The 20342-nt window shown below is 42.6% G+C and overlaps 1 protein-coding gene across 3 annotated transcripts; it reads right to left on the minus strand.

The window, feature by feature from the left end:
* Positions 1 to 1014: 1014 nt before the first annotated feature.
* Positions 1015 to 19729, minus strand: LOC123723662 (glyceraldehyde-3-phosphate dehydrogenase). 3 transcript variants are annotated; one of them, XM_045718647.1, is made up of 11 exons: positions 19431 to 19729; positions 6778 to 6837; positions 5623 to 5719; positions 5299 to 5405; positions 3210 to 3300; positions 2821 to 2939; positions 2590 to 2671; positions 2281 to 2432; positions 1879 to 2041; positions 1571 to 1668; positions 1015 to 1440 (listed from the first exon to the last, which is right to left on the minus strand). In XM_045718647.1, exons 2-11 carry the CDS (start codon positions 6804 to 6806, stop codon positions 1371 to 1373), a joined length of 1008 nt encoding a protein of 335 aa, XP_045574603.1. In that variant the 5' UTR covers positions 6807 to 6837; positions 19431 to 19729; the 3' UTR covers positions 1015 to 1370. The 3 variants fall into 3 exon arrangements, with proteins under 3 accessions (XP_045574603.1, XP_045574602.1, XP_045574604.1); XM_045718646.1 differs by lacking the exon at positions 19431 to 19729 and adding an exon at positions 16261 to 16304; XM_045718648.1 differs by lacking the exon at positions 19431 to 19729 and adding an exon at positions 10984 to 11007.
* Between the last annotated feature and the right edge of the window lie 613 nt (positions 19730 to 20342).

The following is a 20342-nucleotide window of genomic DNA, read 5'->3' on the forward strand; positions in this document are numbered from 1 at the left end:
GTGATTTGTGTGTTAATATTTCCAAACTATGACCTTGGAAAAGTACTCTGAAAACTGTAAAATGATAATGCCCTTTTAGTGTGTGAGCTGTTTGAAAAGACAGCCTGAAATTTCAACCTCTTTTGGTGGGATGGAGTTGGTCTGCTCTTGCTCAGACACTAATTAAAATGGTCAAAAAGAAACAATCACAGTAAGGTACTTAATTGTTACGCAGAAATGATTTGATTGAGATATAAATGGCTACATTTGACCTTTAAAGCGCATTATGGTCATTCAGACATCTACAATGTGCAGTAGTCTAGGCTAGTCTAATTAATATAGAAATGTACAACCATGCTATAATGACATTCCAAAATAATGTATGTTGTGGCATTTCATTTGAACAGTGTTGAATGCAGAAAATATGTACCACCTGTCATTTGGTTTACCTTATTGTGCTACAATATTTGCCACTAGATGTCTCCTGCGATTCCTGTTAGGGCAGGATTAAATCACCTGCAATAGTTGACTTCCAGATAGCTTTCAGAATGCATTTGCATGTTCTTGGAGAGTTGATACTTGATTGAGAAACTATCAGTCCCATGGCCTTACACCTGTTCAATTCTGTCAGAAAACCTTGCTGAGAAGTCATCCAGTGCAACATGCACAACCAGATTGGCAAATTCAATATGTTTGACTCCTGGTCCTAGGCACCAACATGGGTATGCAGACTTTTGTTCCGGCATAGTATTAAAACTGGCCTGGCTAAAGCATCAGCTATTAAAACTGTCGTTTAGGGAATAACATTTGTTTCAATATAATTTTCAAACAGTGATGTTCAAATAATGCAAATGTGCATACAAAAGTCTGATCCTGTCATTAATGTAACAAACACATTACCATACAATTGTCACTTTATAATGCATCATCTTCATGTTCTGCATCCTGTATGCAGATGACTTATTTGTCATTGTGTGAAAACATGTTCTTATAACACCGGGCAAACAGGAAACAAGAACAACAAGGCAAGACAGAGACATTTGTAAAGATTTTCCAGATTTATTACTTTTTTAGTTAGTAGCTTGTCTTTCTCACTTGACTCTTAAACTAGAATTATTTTAACACCAATATTACATGGTAACAGCCAGTATGGAAACATCTACGGCAATGTTCTGGGAAGACAAACACATACTGTCAAGTCAAAACCGTCTCAGTGGGACTTTTTCATAAAGGAAAAAAAACAAACACTCGTACACACAGCCTACTACAGAGACTAACTTGTCTTGTAGAGAGTGGTGGAGGGCTGGGGGTGCTAGGGTGTGACACTGGAGGGTGTGAGTGCATGTAAAAGGGGGGGGTGGGTCCCATTCCAGCTTTCTGGAGCCGGAAAGTTACTCCTTAGAATGCATGTACAGCAACAGGTCAGCGACGCGGTGGCTGTAGCCGAACTCATTGTCATACCTGGGGAACAGATGGTGACAGTTTAGTTGAGGGCTGAGAATAACCAAAAAGAGGTTCAGCATTAGCAGGGGAGGAACTATAGAATTAAGAATGATTGAATATTTACTCTAATTCTAAGGGAGTTATTTACCAGGAAATGAGTTTGACGAAGTTGTCGTTGAGGGAGATGCCGGCGCCAGCATCAAAGATGGAGGAGTGGGTGTCTCCAATGAAGTCAGAAGACACAACCTGGTGGGACAGGGAATATACATATATATAAACAGGTGAGAAACCCACCAACAGAACAGCTGCAGTACACAGAGATCTATGTAATCTAGGAGCCCTGCTTTTAAACTACAACTTGCTAATAACACATCATATAATTGCCAGTTAAACTGAGCTCCATTTCCACCTCTGCTCATCTTTCATGTTGACATACATATTTTGTAATTAACTTACAGAGTCCTCAGTGTATCCCAGGTATCCCTTCATGGGTCCTTCGGCGGCCTTCTTGACAGCCGCCTTGATCTCAGCATAGCTGCCGGGCCGGGACAGGCGGCAGGTTAGGTCCACCACTGACACGTCAGCCACGGGCACACGGAAGGCCATGCCAGTCAGCTTGCTGACAGAGAGAGAAAACTCACATCAGCACTTATATAATCAGTCTTTTTCATCAAGCACAAATCTGTATTCAGCATCTTTGATAAGTAGTAGGCTCAATCACATAAATGTATGCAAACACACCCATCACAGGAGGCTGCTGAGGGGAGTACGGCTCATAATAATGGCTGGAATGGAGTCAATGGAATAGTATCAACCACATGTTTGATGTCATTCCAACCCCCCCCCCCATCTACTGACCCGTTGAGCTCAGGGATGACCTTGCCCACAGCCTTGGCAGCTCCGGTGGAGGCAGGGATGATGTTCTGGTGGGCACCACGGCCATCGCGCCATGCCTTGGCAGAGGGGCCGTCCACCGTCTTTTGGGTGGCGGTGTAGGCGTGGACTGTGGTCTGAGAGGAGGACCAGAGAGAGAGAAAAAGATGAGCATGGGTTCCATAGCGTCAGCAGATGTCAATATGGATCACAGGAACAAAAGACATTCAGATGCTCCCTGCATGCTGGTCATGAAGATGCATGGACAGAGTCTAATGGAAGAGAAACACTTACCATGAGGGCCTCCTCGATGCCGAAGTTGTCGTGGATGACCTTAGCCAGGGGGGCCAGGCAGTTAGTTGTGCAAGATGCATTGCTGTGGATGACCAGAGAGAATTACAATAGGTCACCAATTCAGATGAATCAATTATGCTAGCGTTATTAAAGGTTGACTATTCTTGAATATTTTTGTAAAGAGTTTGCTCTTTGATCATGCATGTATTGGTCAGGAATAAAGGGACTCACCTGACGATGGTCATGCTGGAGGGGTCGTACTTGTCCTCGTTGACTCCCATGACGAACATGGGGGCGTCGGGGGAGGGGGCAGATACAACCACCCGCTTGGCACCACCCTGGATGTGGGACTGTGGAAACAGAAAAGAAAACGCATTGAGTCTCCAGTCTTGCATGCACATATAATACATCATATTTAATGTTTGTGTCTGGATCCGACTGGTCCTACTACACCTGAGAACTGTTGATAAAGTCTTTAGAGTTTCATAGCTTCATTTTGGCAAAGTACATTAGGGTTACTTATTTGGCTGACGCCAGGCCTTGGTGAGCGCTATAGTGATCAGTGCTTGACGGGGACACACGAGTGTCAGTGTCTTCTGTGTCTGGGTAGTGCTACTTACAGAGGCCTTGTCAATGCTGAGGAAGACTCCGGTGGACTCAACGACGTAATCGGCACCGGCGTTACCCCATGGGATCTCATGGGGCTTCATACTAATGGGGAGAGAGAGATTAAGGAAAGCTTTGACTATGTACAGTCGTGGCCAAAAGTCTTGAGAATGACCCAAATATTAATTTGCAAAGTTCGCTGCTTCAGTGTCTTTATATAATTTGTCAGATGTTACTATGGAATACTGAAGTATAATTACAAGCATTTCATAAGTGTCAAAGCCTTTTATTGACAATTACATGAAGTTGATGCAAAGAGTCAATATTTGCAGTGTTGACCCTTCTTTTTCAAGACCTCTGCAATCTGCCCTGGCATGCTGTCAATTAACTTCTGGGCCACATCCTGACTGATGGCAGCCCATTCTTGCATAATCAATGCTTGGAGTTTGTCAGAATTTGTGGGTTTTTGTTTGTCCACCCGCCTCTTGAGGATTCACCACAAGTTCAATGGATTAAGGTCTGGGGAGTTTCCAAAATATCGATGTTTTGTTCCCCGAGCCACTTAGTTTTCACTTTTGCCTTATGGCAAGGTGCTTCAGCATGCTGGAAAAGGCATTGTTCGTCACCAAAGTTGCTCGGAGGATGTTTTGATAGCATTCTTTATTCATGGCTGTGTTCTTAGGCAAAATTGTGAGTGAGCCCACTCCCTTGGCTGAGAAGTAACCCCACACATGAATGGTCTCAGGATGCTTTACTGTTGGCATGACACAGGACTGATGGTAGCACAGATGCACTCACACGTGCACTCACACCTGCCTGCTGCCATTCCTGAGCAAGCTCTGTACTGGTGGTGCCCCGATCCCGCAGCTGAATCAACTTTAGGAGACGGTCCTGGCGCTTGCTGGACTTTCTTGGGTGCCCTGAAGCCTTCTTCACAACAATTGAACCGCTCTCCTTGAAGTTCTTGATGATCCGATAAATGGTTGATTTAGGTGCAATCTTACTGGCAGCAATATCCATGCCTGTGAAGCCCTTTTTGTGCAAAGCAATGATGACAGCACGTGTTTCCTTGCCGGTAACCATGTTTGACAGAGGAAGAACAATGATTCCAAGCACCACCCTCCTTTTGAAGCTTCCAGTCTGTTAGCATGACAGAGTGATCTCTAGCCTTGTCCTCATCAACACTCACACCTGTGTTAACGAGAGAATCACTGACATGTCAGCTGGTCCTTTTGTGGCAGGGCTGAAATGCAGTGGAAATGTTTTGGGGGATTCAGTTAATTTGCATGGCAAAGAGGACTTTGCAATTCATCTGATCACCATTCATCACATTCTGGAGTATATGCAAATTGCCATCATACAAACTGAGGCAGCAGACTTTGAAAATTAATATTTGTGTCATACGCAAGTTTTGGCCATGACTGTACAGACTCAGTGAGCATAGCTATTGAGAGTGGCCGCCGTAGGCAGATCTGGATCTCAAGAGATGACACACTAAGTGCACACAAAATAATGAGGTGTGAACTGAGCTGCACTTCCTAACCTTCTGCCAAATGTATGACCATATTAGAGACACACATTTCCCTCAGATTGCACAGACCCACAGAATTCGAAAACAAATCCAATTTTGATCAACTATTGGGTGATATACCACAGTGTGCCATCCCAGCAGCAACCAGTGAAGAACAAACACCATTGTAAATACAACCCATATTTATGTTTATTTATTTTCCCTTTCCTACTTTAACTATTTGAACATCATTACAACACTGTATATAGCCATCATATGACATTTGAAATGTATATTCCTTTGGAACTTTTGGGATTAACATTCAAAATGGGTGAATATTTCCTTTAAGACTCAGTGTTATCACTGAGCTGGGCCTTGCAGACAGGTGGTGCCAGCCCTCAAAGGCCAATAGCAACACTGAGGAGATAATGGCCAGAGGGATTACAGACCACTGAGGTAATACTCTATGAGCCAGGGAGAAAGGGGCACACACACGCTCAATCCCAAATCAACCTAGCCCCATAGAATGGAACTTTACTCAGACATACAGAAACGCCGCACGCACAAGCACACGTGATGATGTCATCACTCACCACTGGAATACGGAGATGGAGTGGTCGTCCACAATCAGCTTCCCGTCCTCCATGCTCACCTCACCCTTGTAACGGCCGTGGGTGGAGTCATACTTGAACATGTAAACCTGTGGAGAAAGAATGTTGGAGAAAAAACTAAACGGACATTGTCAGAGATCAAGGTTATCAGTTCATTACACATGATGGGGTAATTGGTGTTTTATTACAATAAATACTACCACATAAGCACACAGGTAGCTTGACCTGGCCTCCTCTGATTAATATGGCAGGGTGCCATGTTATATGAAGGCTGTTGATTGAGGGACTGAAAGAGACTCAGCTCACCATGTACTGCAGGTCGATGAAGGGATCGTTGATGGCAACGACTTTGATTCCCTTCTGCAGGCAGGCCCTGAGGACCAGGCGGCCAATGCGGCCAAATCTGGACAGAGAGAGGGAAAGGGTGGATTCAGTACACAGGGTGACATGGGATTTCTACCCTAAAAACCATTCTAAAATTCCCTCGTCCAGTCTGTATTGGGATTGCTGTGAAAAATTCCAGATGATGCTAAATTAACATGTTTGAGTTAGGATTTACACAGCATGTGGAAGGGCGAGTGAAGAAATGTGTGTACTTAACCGTGTGACTGTTGTATGTGCAGTGGTGTGCTGGTTTACAGTGTAATCCTTATTATCTGTTAACAGTGCTGTCCTCTTCCCATCTAACACTACGGACTCCCCTCAACACCACACCTTCTGGGTCCGGTTGCACCATTTTGGTCGTAACTCTATGTCCAACGTAACATGTGCTCTACGCCGGACCTAAAAATGATACCCGTTACACCACATGTTTGACCACACGGCTATTACTTTAAAGTATTTAAATTAGCCTACTTTATGCCAATATTTTCGTAATTTAGTGATATTCATTCCCACAGTAATTATTGATTGACCCATCCAGATGTGGTTTAGAAAACATGCATAGTGGTGGGCTTTGCAAAGTGATGAGACGTGCCTCGCAAAGTTCAGTATGGGCACGAGGATGGTAACAGCCTAGTAATGGGCGCTGCCTAGCAACCATCATTATAAAGCATCAAATCTCATCAACGCCCATTGCTTACACCGGACATAGCTACGACTACATTCTTATCCCAAAGTTGGACGTAGCTACGCCCAAACTGAAATTTAAGAACAATTTTTACACTCAACTGGTGCAACTGGCCACTGATTACAACCACAGGCTCCGTGGGGGCTGACAGACACCCAATGTCTGCTCACTGTTTGCTGCTCCCAAATGCAATTTACACCATAGATCCTTCAGTTATCAGTGTTTTGCAATTGCATTGCACATTTATATTGCTCCATAGCCTGTTATTATTACATAAATCTTAACTGGGGTTGGATGTCTTTGTTGGTGCACATGGGTCATCTCTTTTTTAATGACACCGTTTTTGATAAATATGCAACAATCTGTGTATTAGAGGTGAATGTAATGCTTACCCGTTGATCCCAACACAGAGGTCTGACATAGTTGCTGTTGATTGGGTTGTAGTGGTGAACCTGAAACAAGACATTAGAAAATGTATTGCAACAAAAGTATCTCTCCCTGTAGAAACAGCAAAGTCTTGCATATGTACAGCTTTCACAATTAGGGTAGGCCATCTAACACTGAAGCTTCCCAGGCCGTCTATTCCCACAGAGCACAGTGCCTAGAATCTGCAAGCAATCTTTTTTTTTTCTATAACAGCAGAGAAAGTAGTACCACAGTTTAATTTGTCCAGTTATGTAACAGCAGATAGCTAAGTCAAACACTTGTTCTGCTATGTAGTGCAGGACTAGGTGGCCTAGAGATGGGAAGTGTAGGTTAGATTTGTGTCCCTAACTTGGCTACGTGAGGCTCCATTGTCTCCAGGCCTGTTTAACATGCCAGACAGAGAAGCAACAGGCCCAGACTTCCTATTCAGAGGACTTCCTTTCTGTATAGTCCAGGGGAAACTAACCCAGTATGGAACAAACACTGGGTTCTGGGCTCCTCCCTTCTAGCCTGTCTGAATCCACAGGGGATATAAATCAGTAGCTCTCCTCTGCAATGTTAACTCACTGTATTACCAGCCTGTAGGCCTGGTGCCAGGCCAGTCTCATTACTTTCCAGTTGAACGATAACACAGCCTTCCACTTTAACCTTCTGGTTTAATAGGAGACTAGGCTATTCATCTACTTTGACTTCTCCAATTGTCCTATATTGGAGGATTGGACACAGACATGCTTCTCTGTTCTCAGCTCAACTTGCATGGAAACGTATAAATATGAGCCTTGGGATAGACATGACTTTATGGGCAAGCTGCTGCATGTGTGGTATTTGACAGAGTGGCTGGCTGTTCTGTACAGGAGCATGTTTGGAGGTTTCTAAAAACACTGAGATAACCAATGGCCTATGTCTACTAAACAAAAAGAGGGAGGGTTGTTACTGAATATAATCAAATTGTAAATGTCAAGCTCCAGACTAGTACTTTTAATTCCCCACTGGTGCAGTGAATGGAGTTGAGGCACAGAAGGCATTGGTTTTGCAGTCTGTGTGACTGCGTTAGGTGAGGATTCACGGTGAGCTTGGCCCAGTTGGTTCATTATAGGCCAGTCAATCCAGGCAGCATATGCAGTGCATTCTGGGGCTCTTTAAAAAGACCACGGGCTGGAGGAACAGGCAGATTAGGATAAGCCAGCTGGGTTAGTTGTGGACACTTCCTGTAACTAGAAAGCAAGTTATTACAGCTGAGACTATAAAAATAAGGCTTTATAGTTTAACTGTCTTTACATACTGTTTGAGCAAGTCAAAGAAACGTTCAACCAAATGCTGAAGGTAATTTGAGGTCAGGAGAGGTTTGAACACATTTGAGGCAATACTTGCAAAATACAGTTGACCAATAACAATGTCAGGTACGTGTTGGAGGATGGACCGCATAACTAAGTTACTACCCTTGGCTAACAAAGTGATGCAACAATCAGGAAATTCCTGCTTCTTCATTTTGCGTCGATGAAAACATTTGTTGGAAATTGATGTGGCAAACTCTTATATCAATGTTGAAACATTGCTGTTATAAACAAGTCCTAGCCCTGGGCTATAGAGCTATCAATGCATCATATTTACCATAATCTGTATTGCTCTATACAGCGGCAAGAAAAAGTATGTGAACCCTTTTGGAATTACCTGGATGTCTGTATAAATTGGTTGGATTTTCATCTAAGTCACAATAGACAAACAATTTGCTTAAACTAATAACAAATTCTTGTATTTTTCTTGTCTATATTGAATACATCATTTAATCATTCACATTGTAGGTTGGGAAAAGTATTTGAACCCCTAGGCTAATGACTTCTCCAAAAGCTAAGTGGAGTCAGCTAACCTAGAGTCCAATCAATGAGACGAGATTGGATATATTGGTTAGAGCTGGCCTGCCCCATAAAAAATTAACAAAATTTGAGTTTGCCATTCACAAGAAGCATTGCCTGATGTGAACCGTGCCGCGAACAAAAGAGATCTCAGAAGACCTAAGATTAAGAATTGTAGACTTGTATAAAGCTGGAAAGGGTTACAAAAGTATCTCTAAAAGCCTTGATGTTCATCAGTCCACGGTAAGACAAATTGTCTATATGGAGAACGTTCAGCACTGTTGCTACTCTCCCTAGGAGTGGCCATCCTGAAAAGATGACTGCAAGAGCACAGTGCAGAAGGCTCAATGAGGTTAAGAAGAATCCTGGAGTGTCAGCTAAAGACTAACAGAAATCTCTGGAACATGCTAACATCTGTTGATGTGTCTATGATACGTTAAACAAGAAGGGTGTTCATGGGAGGACACCACGGAAGAAGCCACTGCTGTCCAAAAAAGACATTGCTGCACGTCTGAAGTTCGCAAAAGAGCACCTGGATGTTCCACAGTGCTACTGGTAAAATATTCTGTGGACAGAAACTAAAGTGGAGTTGTTCGGAAGGAACACAACACCATGTGAGGACAAAAAAGAGGCACTACACAAACATCAAAACCCCATCCCAACTGGAAAGTATGCTGTAGGAAGCATCATGGATTGGGGCTGCTTTGCTGCCTCAGGGCCTGGACAGCTTAGTATCAGCGACAGAAAAACACATTCCGAAAGTTCAAGACTTTTTGCAGGAGAATGTTAAGCTATCTGTCCGCCAATTGAAGCGCAACAGAAGTTGGGTGATGCAACAGGACAACGACCCAAAACACAGAAATAAATCAACAGAATGGCTTCAGAAGAAAATACGCCTTCTGGAGTAACCCAGTCAGAGTCCTGACCTCAACCCGATTGAGATGCTGTGGCATGACCTCAAGAGCGGTTCACACCAGACATCCCAAAAATATTGCTGAACTAAAACAGTTTTGTAAAGAGGATTGGTCCAAAATTCCTCCTGACCGTTGCGCAGGTCTGATCCGCAACTACAGAAAACGTTTGGTTGAGGTTATTGTTGCCAAAGGAGGGTCAACCAGTTATTAAATCCAAGGGTTCACATCCTTTTCCCACCCTGCACTGTGAATGTTTACACGTGTGTTCAATAAAGACATGAACATGTATAATTGTTTGTGTGTTATTAGTTTAAGCACATTGTCTATTGTAGTGACTTAGATGAAGATCAGATCAAATATAATGACACATTTATGCAGAAATCCAGGTAATTCCAAAGGGTTCATACTTTCTGCCACTGTAGGTGACATTTAAACCAATAAAGCAAATGACAGACCCATTAATCAATTTCAACTGAAAAAAAACAAAGGAGACTATTGATTTATCCTAGTCTGCCATGATCAGATATTGGACCTCCATGTGCAGCCAAAATCACTCTAACAGGACTAAAATAACATTTAGGTCTATAAAAGAAAAACAAATCCATGACCATGTCCAGTTCAAAGGAAAAGTAAATGTGGTTTGTTTCTTCTCTCAAGTTAGGATAAATCATTAGGCCACAAACTAGCCTTGCTGTAACCTTACCTAATTAAAACTCTAAAATTCTAAGGTTATTAACACATCAGCAACTGACTGTATGAGCTGATGTTACGCCTAAAATGAGACCTTGAAAAAGCCTGTGTGCCTCTTTGTAAACTTAACAAGTGAAGAGGTCACCATAACCTCGAAATCAGACACTGATATAAAAACCCTGGACAGATAGGCTATATTAGTCACGGCTTGAAGGGATCCAGCTTTTGTCAAATTAACATCAAAATATATATATATTTTTTTTTACATTTTAGCTAACCCTAATCCTTTTCCTAACCGTAACCTAATTATCCTAATCAGCTACGAAAAGTCAAATCTGATGTTCATTTGACAAAAGCTGGATCCCTATATGAAGGGAATCCCAGTTATCCTCCATTAGCTTTTCCACTATGAGCGGAGGGTCACTGAAATGGGTGCACAAAACAATCCATACACGGAACAGAACTAGTACTGAACTCGGGGCATTAGGCTAGACTAGTGGGAACAAAGCCCTTAGGGCTAAAACACCTCCGACCAATCGAAGCAACACTTTGGTCAATCAACTCAAAATAGCTATAAATAGACCTAGGTTCTTCCGACGGATTGTCTGGTTGTCCAATGTCTAGCACCCGGTTCAAACTGTCTGGGTGTAGACTATAACATGAGGGCTATGCAAAACTACATATTTAATTGGACTAGTATCATAAAGTCAAGTACCTTACTGAATGTGCTTAGGATCTGCAGTATCCTCCAATGAGCAATAAATCATAGATCTCCTCACAACTCCTCTCCACAGCTTGCAGGCCTCTATGTAAAACTGCTGTGCTGCAGCAAGGTAGGACTTAGTGCTGTCTTTGAAAGGACACACAGGATTGCCCTTGCATCTGGTTGGTGTAACGTTAGACAACTTGATAATCTGTGCCCGTATTTCTGTGTGGCTCCCACCGCAACTAACCCAGCTGGCTTATCCTAATCTGCCTGTTCCTCCAGCCCGTGGTCTTTTTAAAGAGCCCCAGAATGCACTGCGTCTGCTGCCTGGATTGACTGGCCTATAATGAACCAACTGGGCCAAGCTCACCGTGAATCCTCCTCACCTAACGCAGTCACACAGACTGCAAAACCAATGCCTTCTATGCCTCAACTCCATTCACTGCACTAGAGGGGAATTAAAAGTACTAGTCTGGAGCTTGAAATTTACTTTGATATATTCAGTAACATTGAACGTTTGGATAAGGACATTAAAAAGATGTCATCAAGTTAGACTGTCTGGCCATCTTCAATTCTCCTTGCCACAGACATCACAAGGTGACCCAGCCATTAGTGATACAGGCAAGCAGGCATGGAGGCCATCAGAGAAGGCTCCATGTTAGTATCGTGTTCTCACATTCCTCCCTCCTTTATATTCTGTTCACACCTTCCCTTTCTCCCCTTCATCTGCAGTCTGGTTCAATCCACATAGAACTAGTGCAGTGGAGTTGCTATCACCTCCATGTTGTTTCTTGAGAAAAAAGGAGTAAACAAGCCCCATGCCTGTCTCTTCAAGGACGATGTGGTCTTCAAAAGAAAATGTCGGCGGGTTCTGTTATTGTGTCTATGTATCATTGTCTGAAGTACTACCACCCCTCCTCTTTTGGTCTCAAGAGTACCCAAGTGGGCTGACAAATAGAATCCTTTGTCGAGGGGACCAATCAATACTGGACTTGTGTTCTGGATGCCTCAAGATGTCAAATGGCTCTCAAGAGCTAAAATGTGGAGGATTTCAGGCGCACGCTGCTGACAACATGGTGGTGACTCTTATTAAAGTCCAGCACAGACAAACGGCCAGTGTTTGTTAAGGCCTATGGGATCCACCTCTGCTTCTTACTCAATCAATTATCTGCCTGTTCTACTGAAAACTGACACATCAGGTTTAGAAATTAACCACATGTCTGCATACCATTTTTTACATTTTTAGTCATTTTAGCAGACGCTCTTATCCAGAGCGACTTACAGTAGTGAATGCATACATTTCATTAAAAAAAAAAATCCCGTACTGGTCCCCCGTACCAACACCCCATGATCAGGTTCCAAACACTGCAAAGAGCAGTTTTTGTGATTGTGTCATTCAAGCAAAAGCCATGGTATATTTAGGGCTGGCACAGTTACTGTATAACGTTGTAACAGATGAAGACTGTCATAAAATAACCTTCATAACACACATGAGTACCAGTCAAAAGTCTGGACACACCTACTCATACCAGGGTTTCTTTATTTTTACTATTTCCTAGTGTGCAAAGCTGTCAAGGGTGGCTACTGAAGAATCTAAAATATATATATATTTTGATTTGTGTAACACTTGATTACTACATGAGTCCATATGCTTTACTGCATAGTTGGTGTCTTCACTATTATTCTACAATGTAAAAAATTGTAAAAATAAAGAAAAACCATTCAATGAGTAGGTGTCCAAACTTTTGACTGGTACTTAGGCTTGCAAAGGGTTGAAAACGTTCTGGTAAATTTCCGGAATTGTATTTCCTGGGGAATTTGCTTAAATTCATCAAAAAAAAGTTAGCTTATAACAGTGAACCTGCGTGGGATACACATAAGGCAATTCTAGGTCTTGTGGCATATTTTGGTTCAACTATCCCCAATTCAATGGAATGGCAACCCTCTGCATGCACAGTGCATTCTTCCATCACATGTGCAGTGTACTCTTCCATCAAGATTCTCAAGATCTTGCACACTAATGAGATGCAATTGAGCCCACACTACTACACTGTCTGAGCCAAGGACTACATGCTTTCTGGTAAGTTTTGATTACAATATTGGGTGGTGTGAACATATTTTATATGATATTTTGTTAACTAGTAAATAGTAGCCCATTTACTAGTTAATGTGTAACTCTGTTGTTGTATGTGTCGAATTGCTGTGCTTTATCTTGGCCAGGTCGCAGTTGCAAATGAGAACTTGTTCAACTAGCCTACCTGGTTAAATAAAGGTCAAATCAAATAAAACAATAAATACTTCTATTTGAATCACACACCTTATCGATAGCAACAGCTCATGGTCCTCCTGGAATCAGAAGTTTTTGACTCAATGGAGGAACGTAGTCAGAGAAATGCTGTTGAAGGTCTTGCTCGAGCTGTGAATGCAACTGGTTCACCTCGGATGCTCATAGACAATGTGTATTGGAAGAGATTTCTGAATGTTCTTCGCCCAGCATACACCCCTCCAACCAGACATGTTTTATCTACTCATTTGCTGGATGCAGAGTTCAAGTGAAGGTCAAGCAAATCATAGAGAAAGCAGACTGTATTGCAATCATCTGATGGGTGGTCGAATGTTCGAGGGCAAGGAATAATTAACTACATCATCTCCACCCCTCAACCAGTATGCTACAAGAGCACAGACACAAGGGACAGACAACAGTCTCTACATTGCAGATGAGCTGAAGGCAGTTATCAAGGACATTGAACCACAGAAGGTATTTGCACTGGTGACAGACAATGCTGCGAACATGAAGGCTGCTTGGTCTAAAGTGGAGGAGTCCTACCCTCACATCACACCCATCGGCTCCTCAAGGACATCATGGCACTGAAAACAATGGATACACTCTACAAGAGAGCCAAGAAAATGGTAAGGCATGTGAAGGGTCATCAAGTTATAGCAGCAATAAACCTCACCAAGCAAAGTGAGAAGAATAAGAGCACCACATTGAAGCTGCCCAGCAACACCCATTGGGGTGGTGGTGTCATGTTTGAAAGTCTCCTGGAGGGGAAGGCGTCTCTGAAAGAAATGGCCATATCACAGTCTGCCGATATGGACAGCCCCATCAAGAAGATCCTCCTGGATTATGTATTTTTGGAGAAAGTGGTAAGCAGCCTGAATCTCCTGAAACCTATAGCAGTAGCCATTGCACAGATTGAGGGAGGCAATGCCATCCCTGATGTTCAGACTGCTTGCATATGTAAGAGAAGAAATCCGTACTGCCCTGCCCACTGCACTGTTGCACCAAGCAGAGGAAACTGCAGTTTTGAAATACATCAAAAAGCGTGAAGACTTCTGTCTGAAGCCCATACATGCCGCAGCGTACATGTTGGACCCCAAGTATGCTGGCAAGAGCATCCTGTCTGGTGCAGAGATCAACAAGGCCTATGGTGTCATCACTACCGTGGCTCGCCACCTTGGCCTGGATGAGGGCAAGGTTCTTGGCAGTCTGGTGAAGTACACTTCCAAGCAAGGGCTTTGGGATGGAGATGCAATATGGCAGTCATGCCAACATATCTCATCAGCCACATGGTGGAAGGGACTTTGTGGCTCTGAGGCCCTTTCCCCTGTTGCCTCCATCAACCTCCAAATCGCACCAGCCGCCACCTCAGAGCGCAACTGGTCCTTGTTTGGGAACGCACGCGTCAAAACACGCAACAGGCTGACCAATACAAGGGTTGAAAACATTGGTGGCCATCTGGGCAGATTTTAGAGCCTGACAACGAGCCATTCTCAACAAGGTTGGAAAGTGACAGTGAAGATGAGGTCTCAGAGTCTGATGTTCAAGAGGTGGACATTGAGGAGGTCCAGGAGAAGACATGGAAGCCTGAGAGGAAGACAACCAAAGCGTTAGTCTAGAAACTATCATTTTACAGATGTTGAAAACGTTTTTGGGAGATGCGATGGATCTTTGGGGATCATTCAGTATTCTGTTGTACAGTGAAATCATCCCATGTGAAGAGTCAACTCATTTAAAGTTCAATTCATAACATTTATTTCTATTGGGAGGATTTAATCATTTGCAATTATGTCTATTTATGATAAGGTAAAAGGTTTCTGTTTGTCTCCATATGATAAATATATCCAATGCAAAAAACAGCTACATTTAAATGGTATTAATATGCATACATTTCCGATGGAAAGTTTCCGCCTCTGAATATTTCCCAAATTGTGCAACCCTACTGATAGATATAGATATAATTTGGTGTGTGGAAAGAACAGCTGACTGAGAACAGGAGAGCCGGGCATTCATGGGGTTGACTCCGTTTCTGCTGTAACATGGACTCTACAACTTGATGAAACTATTTGTTGCTCCTTTCTGAAACAAGCAAGATGCTGTAGCAAACTAATATTTGGTTGTCTAAGTGATTCCCCCTCCCTGCAGCAGCACATGCAGTCAGGAGTGGAGGAGAAAATGTGTCTTACATCTATTCCAGTGACAGCGGTCATTTGGCTGACCAATAACCGCCATCCAAAATTCCTTGACCTGACCGTCACATCCCTAGGTATATTGACCATCATACCAATAATATTTCATAGCAAGGTATTAAAAATGCCTGGGGTAATAAAGCTCAATAATGAGTACTTTGTTTGAAACATCCACCATGGTAGTTGTCTGGCTAGACATACTTGGAACAATCAGTCAAGTGCTATGGGGCTTCTCCTGTTGGGGTGCAGCAGTCCACCCCTCCACTCACCCAGATAGGCACTGGTCAACAGCTACAGCACCAACCCTGCAGTAAGTGGGTCATTCACCCCAGGGGCATACAGATACCCACTCAGGTAGAAAATGTCCCAGACAATGGGACAAAAATAAAGTGGGTGCGTCTCAATATGGAAGCGTTTATGAACGAGTTGGCCTTTTACTCCAATATTCATTAAAATGCTGACAATCAAGAAACAAAGCAAAAACCAGCGTGTGGCTGTGTTGAGGGATGAGGCAGATGGAAACCATTCCTGTTAGCAGAGGTGAGACTGGGAGCCATTTTGAGGAAGTGCTGTGTCATACCACCACGTCCATTTACTGTGCTGCACACAGGAAGAATGACACAACCAGGCAAATATGATGCAAGAGGTTGGCTGAGTAATTGTAGGTAATAGATATTTACAATGTAATAACAATAAATATACTATAATTTCCATGACCAGCATTGTCATTTGCATAGAGAGAGCACCCACATTAACCTCTACAATCTGTCTTAACCTCAGCAGAGAGAGAGAGAAAAAATGTGCTGCCTCACCCACCCACTGGCATTTTCTACATTCCCAGGCATGTCTTGTATTGACTAGAACTCAGTAGTTTTCCACTGTTGAGACCTGAGCCACGAGGGGTTGGAGACAAAAGACAGCTCAGTATGCAACCTGCTCAGACTGCCACGCGCCTTTGGATAATAAACTGCATTAAAACTCACGCAGCCCTACATGTAGAATATTATTTTCAGTAAAGCAATGTATCAAACCTCTTCTGTATTTATGAAACAAACATGATTACCTAAAAAAAATTTAAAAAACACTTATGGTCAAAAGCATGTTTTCAAGATCATTTTGATTAGTTTGAAAAGTCTGATTGTATAGCCTGCAGCTAAACTATTGTATGTGGGCTAATCTCAAATACATCAAATGAACCTCTGTATAGCCTACTGGTTCTCAGTCTGAGAATGTAATCAGTCTAATGTGGTTGGACAGCTGTCAGAGAGAGCGGCATGATGTCCAGTCCTCCTGTACAAGCCTCAGGACCAGTCAGCCTCAGCACCTTGCCTCTTTACTGTCACATGACTGCCCTCACTGCAGACAGCCAGTCAACTCACAACTAAATATCACACCATCAAGGCCTAGTAATAGACTAATGTAGTCAACTTTGTCTGGACAAAACCAGACACTTGCTAAATGCATAATAAGCCAGGCACCTGTCCTGTGGTGATAAAAGAACATCAAGTTGTAACCCTGTTGTGTCATGTCAGACTAAATCTTCAAGGCGGCAATACGTTTAAGTCCATTTGTTTTCTGTTAGAGCTGTGAAACCTAATAGGTCAGCAGGAGATGCCGACCAACCAGAACACAACAGGAAGGCACACAGATGGGAAAGGCATGACGGTGGCCGCTGCAGAACAGAACAGCCATGAATAAATGAACAGTTGTAGCAAACTGCAGGGGATGGATTATTAAGGAGGGGTTACGTCTGCAATGTCGAACGCGGCCAGTGTCACCCTGCCAGCATGTGATCTGCCTGAAATGTGCAGCTGAGTCAGGGGGGATTCGGGAGAAACACACAACGACATCCATGTGATAATTTACTAATGTCATCTTTGGGGAAGTGATAGCTATCTCTAACCCCAGCATCAAGAGAGGACTCAGTCAGCACAAATCAAATTCAAAAGTCAAGCCTAGTTAAGCCAGGAAGTGTGGTTAACTATCAACCCAGGCAGTTTTACAGCTAGTGATGGGCTGCATGTTGCATCAGCAGTGCTTATCAAGTTCTCACCACTATACAAGCCAGAACTGCACAAAAATAGGCCTTCGTAAGGCAGGTAAAGAACAATGTGTTCCCTTTCACAGATAAATCTGATTCAACAGCCATACACTAACAATACATGTATAATGAACACACGGATAGGATTCTTCACACACATACTGTAAATAATGGTGTGGGAAATCTCCATGGTAACCTCAAGATGATTGTAAGTGCATACCAAAAAAAGGAAAGTGCATTGAGCAGGTCAGAGAGAGGGAGTAGAGTTTGAGGGAACCACCTCTTTTTACACAGGAAGACACTGGTTGCGGTCGACATTGCAGACGACTTCAAAAGAAAGTCAAGACTGGCTGATTAACTTCCACTATAAATAACTATTCCATTCTATTTGTTGATCAGTCAGTCTCAATTTTCCCATGATACGTCACGGTTTCGATGATCTCGAACAGTCTCTCAGCTGCAGGCATGTTCAGGCCTAAAACAGGAAAATAGGACTAGGCCCCATCTATAATCACACGACCAAACCAGTACATCATCATCTTGTTTATATTAGGCCTTTGCATGTGCAATCAATGCCCTTAGCAGTCTTCCAGAAGGATACTTGACACAGTGCACATGCATACAAGCAGGCCAAACTAGATAAATGAGCAATTTACTAATGAGGATCATGATATGCATTACATATTGGTCATTGAATACATTTTAACTTTAAAATCACTTCATTTTGAAATATATAATTATGTCAACTATTCTAACATGCCATTTCTGTTCTTTTAGATGAGGAATAATTTTATATCCAGAATATAATAAGTGGTTTATGCAGGAGGCAATTAATTCAGCAGGGAATCAGTCACTCTTTATGGCATCGCCTGGAAAATAGGCTGGGTCTGTAAAATGACCTTACAGTATGATACGACCTTCACCATCGCAGTGATGAAGGCCCATCATCTGGAGATGGCTGCCTCTCCATAGTGACCCGAGTCGAAACCTGTTGTTCCTGTCTTTGCAAACGGTTGACATCTTGATTAAAGTTGTAAAACATGTATATTTTAGCAACTAATACAATTAGCTACAATTCGGACAAAGTAACCTAATCGGTAGGCACATTGATGCGACACGGCACACCATGGCTTCCCCCTTCAGAGAGCATCATTGGAATCATGCAATTCATCTTCAATCATTATTAATCTCAAACCCAAAATTAAAACCGTCAACGTGAATGTATCAATTACAATTCAACTTCATTAAAAAAAAAGTGGGCTCGGCTTAATTTGGCTACATTTTTTGGTTTAGATTTTTCATCATTGCGACCGTAACATTCTATAATGCTATGACGCAATCAAAAGAATTCATCATCAGTATGTGTTGAGGCACGTAGCCAGTTAGCTAGAGTAACATTTCTGGGATTTCCTGTACAGTCATTTATGCCAGAACTCTTGATTTACACCGACCATTTAGGTTCAGATGTGGGGAAACAGATTAACTGGTTATTTATTGCATGAAGGCAATCTAAATGTTGTATGAAGCCACAATATTCGTTCTCAACAGTCTTCCGGAAAACGCACCATCGTTCGAGTTACAGTGTCACGTAACCTCTGCACATTTTGCCTTCTAATGAATGAATAATGAATTATCTTGTGGGTCTCAATAAACGCTCAACTCGTGTCTTAATTAACAAGATTGGTATGTGCTTTGCATTAGTTAGCAAACTACGTCATATTTTCAGAAATTAAATTGTACAGAAACGCGAATTATTACACAAGGCCATTGGCGCATCCTTTCCCCGCCTCCATCATTTCCTGGCTTTGTAATGTTAAAGCGAAAGGAGAGGCTCAGATGTAGCTACTGCTACACTATTACAACGGTATTCAAAAAACTATAAAGACACAAATTAAGCAATAAATATTACAATGATATAATAAGTCCTTTTGTCGATCATACATACCTTGAGAGGAGATGCTGCAGTGACTGTGCAAGCAGAGAGAACAGCCTTCTAAATTTATAGCAGACTAGTGACACGCGTATTGGTCTAATTGCCCTAGAAACATGACGTCACCTGATCTACTGCTGGGTCACGGCTGCTATGGAAACCATTGCCCGTTGCCAAATTATGGGCGGTAGGGGAGGATGCTGAAAACTGATATTTTAAATAACTCGGCAAGTCAGTTAAGAACAAAGTCTTATTAACAATGACGGCCTACACCGGACAAACACGGAAGACGCTGGGGCAACTGTGCGCCACCCTTAGACCACTGCGCCAGTCGGGAGCTGATGATGCACTATACATCCAACCAAGCATCAATTGAGTATTTAGAAATATAAAAAAATAGGCTACGAATGTTTTTTGTTGTTGTTATGAACAGAAATCGAAATTAGTATTTTATATTATTTTCACACACTGAACCATAACCATACTAACAGATCATTAATGACAAAGTCGTTAATTTGCATAATTTGATGGAAAAATCTGAGAGTACCGCTCTAAAATTCCACATGCTGCAGCACGTGACTATCTGGGCAAGTGTTCTGCAGAGCATCCGGCTGCTGGGCTACGTGAGATATGGTGCGTGCCCTTGTGGAATGGATGAAAACCGTGTGAGACCATATTGTGGTGAATCATCATCCATCCATTGTAGTTACACACGATCTCAATGTAATAACGTATTTCACTAATCTAATTTCTGAGTGTAAAATAATATCGCTGGGGAAAAACATACAATTATTTTATGGAAAGGGGATACCTAGTCAGTTGCACAACTGAATGCGTTCAACTGAAATGCATCTTCCGCATTAAACCCAACCCCTCTGAATCAGAGAGGCGTGAGTTCTGCCTTAATCGTCATTCACGTCATCGGGG

The sequence above is a fragment of the Salmo salar genome, chromosome ssa05, assembly GCF_905237065.1.
Source record: "Salmo salar chromosome ssa05, Ssal_v3.1, whole genome shotgun sequence".
Classification (NCBI taxonomy): Eukaryota; Metazoa; Chordata; class Actinopteri; order Salmoniformes; family Salmonidae; genus Salmo; species Salmo salar.